At 46.7% G+C, this 9,659-nt stretch overlaps 1 protein-coding gene across 1 annotated transcript; it reads left to right on the top strand.

Annotated features, from left to right (window-relative positions):
- The first annotated feature begins 3,098 nt into the window (after positions 1–3,098).
- On the top strand, positions 3,099–8,722 carry LOC118097304 (interleukin-36 receptor antagonist protein-like). Its single transcript, XM_035140046.2, has 4 exons — positions 3,099–3,439; positions 5,241–5,387; positions 6,941–7,074; positions 8,155–8,722. The coding sequence occupies exons 1-4, from the start codon at positions 3,271–3,273 to the stop codon at positions 8,374–8,376; spliced, it is 672 nt and encodes a 223-aa protein (XP_034995937.2). The 5' UTR covers positions 3,099–3,270; the 3' UTR covers positions 8,377–8,722.
- The last annotated feature ends 937 nt before the right edge of the window (positions 8,723–9,659 follow it).

The raw sequence follows: 9,659 nt of genomic DNA, 5'->3' as shown, positions 1-9,659 counted from the left end.
TGGCCAATTTTCCATTATGATTTGTTTTGGGGATTGGGCATGCAAGATTTCCCTGAGATTTTTAACTAACAAGAAGAGCTCGTATGTCCAGATATGGTTTGCTGACCTTTTAAAATCCCTCACCAGTGTTTTAGTTATTCTTCTAGTAATTTGGCTTTTCGTTTCCTGATTTCCTTTCATGTATATCTCTTTCTTCTAGTGGTTCCCATGCAGCCATCTATTGAGGCTTTAGGAAGGTGTGCTTTCAGATCATACCCTGGGCTGTAGCCAACCAGAGTAGACACACTGAAATTGATGTACAGTGGTACCTTGCTTCTCAAGCTTAATCCGTTCCGGAAGTCCGTTCCAAGACCAAAGCATTCCAAAACCAAGGTGCACTTTCCCATAGAAAGTAATGCAAAGTGGATTAATCCGTTCCAGACTTTTAAAAACAACCCCTAAAACAGCAATTTAACATGAATTTTACTATCTAACGAGACCATTGGTCCATAAAATGAAAGCAAGAATCAATGTACTGTACTATAAAATAAATAAGACAGTATTGCAGATGATAAAAATAAAAAATTAATTTTTTTCCTTACCTGCACTGATGATAGTCATTGTTTGGATGGGGGGCTTTTATCAATTTCCACAGTCACACAATCAATCAATCAATCAATCAATCAATAGCTGAACTGGGTTCCACACAGTCACAAAAAACAAATTAACCGAAAGAGCCTCAAAAACAAAAATGCAAAATAAATAGCAAAAACAAAAGCGCCAAACTTAATTGATTCCGGAAGTCCATTTGACTTCTGAAATGTTCAGAAACCAAGGCGCAGCTTCTGATTGGTGCAGGCGCCCCAGAAACAATGGCCGACAGCCGCATCGGACGTTTGGCTTCTAAAAAACGTTCGAAAACTGGAACATTTACTTCTGGGTTTTCAGCGTTTGAGAACCAAGGTACCACTGTACCTAAATGAGTCGTGTTCATGAGCTTCTGTGGGTGTCCTGTGAGGAGAGCCCCACCTACACTATGGATTTAAAGCAGTATCATACTATTTTTAACTAGCGACGGCTTCCCCCGAAGAATCCTGGTGCTGACAGAGCAGAGTTATCTGTGAAGTGGGATTGGTTGTTAAACCACTCTAGAAATTGTGGGTCTGTGAGGAGACAAGGTAGGGAGCTGGCCGTGGGCACTTCTGCCCTAGTTTAGGCAGTGCTTCCCCCCCTGGAAAAATAGTTACTGGTACGGACCATGTTACAATAAGCACCACACTTTTTAACAACAACAAAAAGAGGTGCCAGTACTGCGTGCCCTTGAGTACCCACTGAAAAAAAGCACTGGGTTTAGGCAAATAGTTGTTGTCTTGTTTGGTGGCTTTCATTCTTCATACTGCCACTGCCTCCTCTTATCCTGTCAAGAGTCATTGTGGTATAGTCATAGCTGCCAAGTTATCCCTTTTTTACAGGGATTTTCCCTTATGCTGAATAGGCTTCCTCATGAGAAAAGGGAAAACTTGGCAGCTATGGGTATAGTTTTTGGTCTAGGACCTGGGAGACCAGGGTTCAAATTGCCACTCAGCCATGAAGCTCGTTGGGTGACATTGGACCAGTCTCCAGCTCTCAGCCTAACCTATCTCACTAGGTTGCTGTGAAGATAAAAACAGGGAGGAGAAGAAGGACATCTGTGACCTTATCTCCTTGGAGGAAAGGTGGGCTATAAATGCAATAATAAATAGGTAAGTACTTAGTGGGACGCAGGTGGTGCTGTGGGTTAAACCACAGAGCCTAGGACTTGCTGATCAGAAGGTCAGCAGTTCGAATCCCTGCGACGGGGTGAGCTCCCGCTGCTCGGTCCCAGCTCCTGCCAACCTAGCAGTTCGAAAGCACGTTAAAGTGCAAGTACAGTGGTGCCTCGCTTAACGAATGCCCTGCTTAACGAAATTTCCGCTTAATGAAAGGATTTTTCGAGCGGAGGTTACCTCGCTAGACGAATGCGTTTTACGAAAAATTCGTCTAGCGAATCACGGTTTCTCATAGGAATGCATTGAAATTAAATTAATGCGTTCCCATGGGCAACCGCCCCCCAAAATCAATGCATTCCTATGGGATTCGCTAGACGAATTTTTCGCTATAAGAAAAGACCCGTGGAACGAATTAATTTCGTCTAGCGAGGCACTACTGTAGATAAATAGGTACCGCTACAGCGGGAAGGTAAACAGCGTTTCCATGCACTGCTCTGGTTCACCAGAAATGGCTTTGTCATGCTGGCCACATGACCCGGAAGCTGTACGCTGGATCCCTCGGCCAATAACGCAAGACGAGCGCGCAACCCCAGAATTGGTCATGACTGGACCTAGTGGTCAGGGGTCCCTTTACCTTTTTAAGTACTTAGTAATTGAATGGATTTTCCAGTAAGGTCAAAGCATTTCAAAAGGACAAGAAGTGAAAACAGAATAACAGAATAGCAGGAACAGTTGTACAGTATATAGACTCTGTGCAGGGGAGCCGGGGTGATATAACTCCAAATCTCAAGGGATAAGTCAGTGGTGGTCCTACATTTTGGGGGCCTTGATGCTTAAACTACGATGGGGGCCCCTTTGCAACCAGCAATGAGGTCTGGGCAACAACCGTGTTCCATGACAGATCATCACACCTTTACAAAATCTGTGCTACTGACTCTCAAACTGACCTGGGAGTGGGGCTGAGGCCGGCTGGTGGCGTTGGACCACCATAGCTACCTTGCGCTCCAGAGCCTAGTAGGCGAGAGGGGCGGCGATACTGCCACATTGTCTCTGCCACTTCTGCCCCAGAGTCACTCCCTTCTCGGGAGGCAGCGGCTGCTGCAGACTCCCTCCCTCTCTCAGCCGGCCCAAGGGTGGGGCGTGTTTGGGCGTCCCTTCACAGACACAAGGAGAAGGAGGCACTGCAGCCGCCCTGAAGGCCCAGCCTGTGCACGGCTTCCCTCTCCACAACTCCAGCCTTGCCTGTCGTAGGGGCGCCTGGTTGCGAACCCACAAAAATGGCACCCAAGGCCATGGGCCTCCAGCCCTCCATGCTACACCCATGGATCTGCCCCAGGAATATGTTGAATGTGTGGGACAGTTGGTGAACCTGCTCCACAACCATCTTTGGTTACACCTGGATGCCCTGAATTCTTGTTATTTGTAGTCTATGATATGGATGTATTTTAATCACTACTCTCAGGATTGCAGCTGTGACTGCAGAAGACCCTGAAGACCAACCAATTCTAGACAAGTACCGGAGAAAGTGGGAGAAGCTGCAGCAATGCAACCGCTCTGTAAGCCCCTCAGGCCAGCACCTGAGAAAAACTGCACGGCTCTGAAGCCTACAGGCTGGAAGTGTAAGCCCCACAAGACAGAAACCCGGCCGATGAAGCCGCAGAAGAAGACTTGGGATGAGGAAATGACAGAATTATTCTGTGAATTTAGGCCAGGTGAGAAACAAATCATTTATTTTGCTATTTGCTGCCCTGTATTAGTTCCCAAACTGTGTAAATATCCTTAAATGTTCAGACAAGGGCAGCAGAACTAGATACAGTAGTCTGCAGCTGGAATACCAGCCCGAGCTGCTAAATAGCACTTTTAGCTACTGCCACTTCATGGATTTTCACAGGACATCTACACAGCTGCAAATAAAATGTTTTAAATGTGTTGTAAAGCGATATACGAATGAGACACTAGATGGCAACAGTGAGCTATGCAAAATTCATTGTATTTTTCAAAACTGTTTTTGAAAAAGCATTTTCACAGAGATTTTAATAGGTGTGTATCCACCGCAGACAACGCTTAGTCAATCAATTGCAAACTTGGTCCTGCAATCCCATCCAAGACTGACTGCAAACCTCCATCCAGACTGGCAAACTTCCCCACCTATGACACCTCTGTCTGGACTCAGTTAAACTTTAGCATATTTGCCTTCATCCACCCCAAATTCTATTCCTTCTTTCCTGTCTAATGTTGCACAGAATCAGTCCTAACCCTAATATCTCATGGTGGGAGAGGACAAGAACACAGCCTGATTAAAGAAATAGGAGCATTTACCCAAGAGGAAAGTGGCAGCCCTACTATGTGATGGAATTAAATGACCTCCTGTTGGAATTCTTGGAGAAACCAGCCCAACAAGCCAGTTAAACTAGTTCAACAAGACTACTTGGTTTTCAAGCCAGGTCAGTCCAGTTGGAGCAAAGAGGACCAAACAATAGTATATCCCAGGAATTGTTTCAGCTACAGGCTACAGGGCAGCAGTGCCAGATCAAACCCCGTGGAGGCCCCTAGCCATAGCTGTCAACTTTCCCCTTTTTTCCCAAGGAATCCTATTCGGAATAAGGGAATTTCCCTTAAAAAAGGGGGAAAGTTGACAGCTGGCCTAGGCAGTAAAAATCTTAGGGTCCCTCTGGCAAATTATCTCCTAATTTAATACATTTTTGAAAGCTTTGCATCTGGAGGTTTTCTGAACATGAGCTATAGTGGGATAACATTGAACTAAGAAAGCTTGATGGTAAATTTCTTGCAAGCTCAAATCAATATTATTTTGGTCTGTTCTTGTGGGGGCGCCAACAGGCGTGGGGCCCGTAGGCCAGTGCCAACTCTGCCTATTTGGTAATCCGGCACTGCAGGGCAGGGCAGAGAAGCCAAGGTGGCAAAGTGGAGCCACGTGGAAGCAGAGGCCAAACAGCAAAGGCAAGAACAGGAAGCCAGGGAGCCAGCCAGATAAAAGATATGTTGTCACTCCAGCTATATAGCAGTGTATCAGCTAAATCAGCCTTTTCCAACCTGGTGCCCTCTACATATTTTGGACGACAACTCCCATCATCCCTGCCCATCAGTCCTGCTAGCTGGGGCTGATTGGAGCTGTCGTACAAATAATCCATTGTTTTGAAAGGCACTGCACTCTAGCTTGGAGTCTGACATTCCTTGATCTTCTGTTCGAAGACTGGTTGATTTCTTAGAGAAGAGGGAAATGATAAACATGAGATGTAGGGTGGGTAGTTTCTTGAAAAAGAAAAGTTGTTGATTCAGCCAATGCACTCACCATTTCATGCACACGAAAACTGCATGCGTACTCTTTGCATATTGTACCTGTGATTACATCTGGAAGCTAACCCATATGATATGCTTGCAAAACGGTGTTCAGAGAGCCAAACATGTTGCTTGTTCCTTCATCAGAACATTTTATTTATTGGTATGTATGCAACAAGTATGTGCCTATGTATGTTTATCTTATCTTTCTCACAGGGCCTCCCACAAATACAAATATAAATACATTAATAGCCAACAGTGAAAAGCAACCACGGTTATTCAGACTATGGGATATTAGCCAGAAGTTCCTCTTCCTGGTGAACAACATGCTACTAGCAAGCTCACAACAGTCTGGCTCATCAGGTACTTGTTCAACCTCTTCAATTCGGACTCCTGGGTGCTCACTTGTGGGGTGCCCCAGGGCTCTGTCCTCTCCCCCATGCTTTTAAACATCTATATGAAGCTTCTGGGGGAAATCATCAGGGGGGTTGGGCTGGGTGCTCACCAATATGCAGATGATACCCAGCTCTACCTCTCATTTAAATTAGAACCAGTGAGGGCGGTGAATGTCCTGTGTGACTGTCTGGAGGCGATTGGAGGAAAGATGGTGTTTAATGGATTGAGGCTGAATCCTAACAAGACAATTGTACTGAATCAGAAGTACTGATTCTGGGGGATGGGGGACTCCTTGGTCTGTATGGGGTAAATGTGCCCCTAAAGGACCAGGTGCGTAGCCTTGGAGTGGTTTTTGGATTCACAGCTGTCCATGGAGGCACAGGTCAATTCGGTGTCCAGGTTGGCTGTCTACCAGCTCCATCTGGTATGCTGGCTGAGACCCTACCAGCCTGTGCACTATCTCGCCAGAGTGGTATACAGTATGTCTGGTTATCTCCCACTTGGACTACTGCAATGCGCTCTACGTAGGGCTACCTTTGAAGGTGACTCGGAAACTACAACTAATCCAGAATGTAGCTGCCAGACTGGTGACTGGGAGCGACCTCCGGTACCATGGAACACCGGTCCTAAAGGATCTACAAGGTTCCCAGTATGTTTCTGAGCACAAGGTGCTAACCTTCAAAGCCCTAAATGGCCTTGTCCCAGTATACCTGAAAGAGCGTCTCCACCCCCATTGCTTAGCCTGGACACTGAGGTCCTTCTCTGAGAGTCTTCTGCTGGTTCCCTCACTGTAAGAATTGAAGTTGCAGGGCAGATGTGAGGGCGATCTGGCTGCGACATCTGTCACCCCATTGATCGCCAGGGTTGATTCGGCTGATCTGGCTGGCTAGGCGGGTGCCCCCTTCCTCCCTCACTGCTCCATGTGCATCCCTCCTGAAGCTGTGTGCTCGGTGGAAGAGGACGACCATCCCAGATAGAAGGAGTGTACCGTTCTTCGGTCAAGGGTATACAATAGCTGCGCTCCCCTGCTAGAACCTCCAAACAAGTTACAGGGAACCAGGCATAGGGTCTTCTCGGTAGTGGTGCCCTCCCACCAGATGTCAAGGAAATAAACAATTACGCTACATTCTGAAGACATCTGAAGGGAGTCCTATATTGGAAAGTTTTTAATGTTTGATGTCTCACAGTGTTTTTATATTGTGTTGGAAGCTGCCCAGCCCCCATCAGCCCAACCAGCATGGCCAATGGCCAAAGATGATGGGAGTTGTAGTCTAGCAACAGCTGGAGAGTCACAGGTTCCCCACCCATAGCTGCCAAGTTATCCCTTTTTTAAAGGGATTTTCCCTTATGCTGAATAGGCTTCCTCGCGAGAAAAGGGAAAACTTGGCAGCTATGTCCCCACCACTGCTGTAAACCTAAATGTTAACCTTTCATCTGTGGCTTCTTAGCCAAAACTCTTTTATCAATGGAAGATGCTCTTGTGGCACTGACCCTGTTTCTTGCCTGTCATTCCCTTTCAGAGCAATTAATGGCGGTGGTCCCCAATCTCTCTCTAAATCCAACGAACCAACCCATCTTTATGGGCCTCAGCGATAATACACACACACTGAACTGTGTGTTGGCTGGGAAGGGTCAACCAAAGCTACAGTTAGTGGTGAGTTTTGTTTGCAGTTCAAAATGTTTTTGGATTCTCTAAGGAATTATTAATTTGACCCTTTGCGTCACCCCTATGATTGGGACTGCAGCTTCTTTGCTAAGCACAGCCTGGTATTCTGCACCAAAGTGACTCACATTACCCACCTAGAAGATACTCAGACCCACAGGTGCTTCCACTCTGCCCATTTTCTCTGGAATTACCTTCCTTTTAGAACTCACTTTTTACAGAGAATCTAGGCAATGTGATGGCCATAGCGATACATTATCATCATATTATATTCCCTCCTTTGTTTTCCCACACCTGATTGGTGGCTGTCTTTGAACAATAAAAGCTGATTGGAGCTCTAGCCCAGGGGTCCCCAGACTTACCGGCGTTTGGGCCGGTTCCCACCGCGCCGATCGCGCGGCGGGCCGGAGGGTGGGGGAGTGCGCGCCCGTGCGCATGCGCACGGGCGCTTACTGGCGTGGCGGCGCGCTTCCAGGGTGGGGAAAGCGCCGAAAATCCGTTGTGCGCATGCGCGTGGGCCTCCCCCGACCCGGAAGTGCACCAGAAATGACTTCTTCCGGGTCGGGAGAGGCCCATACGCATGCGCACAAAGGATTTTCGGCGCTTTTTTCCCAACCCGGAAGAGCGCTGCCGCGCTGCGCACCGTAAGAGCGGGCGGCAGCGGCGGGCGGCGGGGGTCGTCGCGGGCCGGATTGGCAGGCTAATTGGGCCGCATCCGGCCCCCGGGCCGTAGTCTGGGGACCCCTGCTCTAGCCTGTCCAGTATGGACAGACAAAGCACAATTCAGGGCTACTGTGCCTTTAGTTAAAAACTTTTTGCCTTTGCAGGTCCTACCTGCTTTGTTGCTTCCTGTTCAGTACCACTGGTTATTAATTGTCCCTTAATTAGCCAGTTTCTAGTATTTAATTATTGGTTGCTGCTACTTTTGAAGCAGTGCTGCTTGCATTAAATGTGAGAAAATAAAAGGAATAGAAGCCTTCTAAGGCGCAATTCATTGCTAATCCTACAACCACACTGTCAAATTTCTGTGGTATAAGTTTTGTTTCTAACTGAATTGTCATGTTCTCTTAGGAGAGAAATATAATGGATCTTTATAGAGCAAACGAGGAATTCAAGAGTTTTACTTTCTACAGTAAAACTCATGGCAGCGATGAGACTTGCTCTTTTGAATCTGCTGCATTTCCGGGTTGGTTCCTAAGCACTTGGGATGAGCCGAACAGGCCTCTTGATTTGAGTCGAGGTGGAACTCACTGCATCACTTCATTTTATTTCGAAAGGAAGGACTCCGTTTAACAGCCCAGAACCATTGCTTTCAAAGGGAAAGAAGAGAGGAAGAATTTGCAGGCTGTATGCTAATATGTTCAACGTGTGGCAGAGTGAAAAATGTGAAAAATGGTTTAGTCCTTTCTCCCCTGCCTTGTTGTTATTAGATTCAAGGGCTAAATAAAAGCTCCCATTGGCTTCCTCCTCCTTTTCTGGTTACAGACCTGTTGAAAATACGCACCTCCTTCCCTGCTATTTTTCTTTTTAAGGACTTGATGATCTTCCCAATAACATGTTAAGCTTGTGAAATCTGGCCCTCAGCTGAAGTGTGGCATGGAATCTTTGGTTAATAATAATGATAATAAAAACATTTTGAATCCTCATGGTTGTGGAGTGAAAAGTGTTTTGCATTCCATATGTTTTTTTTGCTCAACTGAATGGAGAGCCCATGCAGACAAAGTGGGCAACATCTTGAGGCACCGCAGAGGCACTGCCAGTCCATGCAGACAACACCCAGGCTAGATCTAGACATATAAAAAAAAACATTTCAGGAAAATGCGTTGTAAATTTTATCATGGGAAATCACGTTGACAAAAGACAGGACTCCACATCGCCATCTGGTGTCACAGTGTTATAACGTACATAAAACACTTTTTCTTTACTAATGTAGCCTTACCTTCCAAGTCCCGGACTGCAGAATCTGGGAACGGCAGCCGAGTGACACCGGAAGTTGCGTCGACGTAACTTCCGGTGTCGCTCCGCCCATCTATGGGCACCAAAAATGGCCACCGCTGACACAGGAAGTCGCGTCTATGCACTTCCGGACATGCGTAGATGCGGCTTTTGAAGCCGGCGGCGGCCATTTTTGGTGCCCATAGAAGGGCAAATCGGGAAAAAAAAAGGCCGCTGGCAGGAGAAAATAACGGAGAAAAATGGGAGATGAAGTGATACGGGGGACCACCGGGAAAAGGTAAGTAAAATTGGGGTTTTCCCGGAGAAAATGGGGTACTTGGCAGCTATGAATGTAGCTGAGTCCTCAGATGGACCAATGGTCTGACTCAGTATAAGGCTTCCTTTCTTCCTTATCTTCCTCTTTGGACTCGGAACAGCCCTGCTGCAGCCTTGTGTCAAGAGCCCTGCCAGGATCTGTACAAAATCCTCCGAATACATCAGTTACGTTATCAACACCTGTGTGGATCCTGAGCAGCATTTGCAAGGGTCAGAAAATCACAAATCCTTAGTGCTGAGGTCTCAGCTGGTTTGTAAGCTGCTTTTTATAGCAGAGTTGATTATGTTTTCCAATAATGGCATAA

The sequence above is a fragment of the Zootoca vivipara genome, chromosome 14 (genome assembly GCF_965207765.1).
Source record: "Zootoca vivipara chromosome 14, rZooViv2.hap1.1, whole genome shotgun sequence".
NCBI classification, from domain to species: domain Eukaryota; kingdom Metazoa; phylum Chordata; class Lepidosauria; order Squamata; family Lacertidae; genus Zootoca; species Zootoca vivipara.
This window is presented reverse-complemented; position numbering and strand designations above follow the sequence as displayed.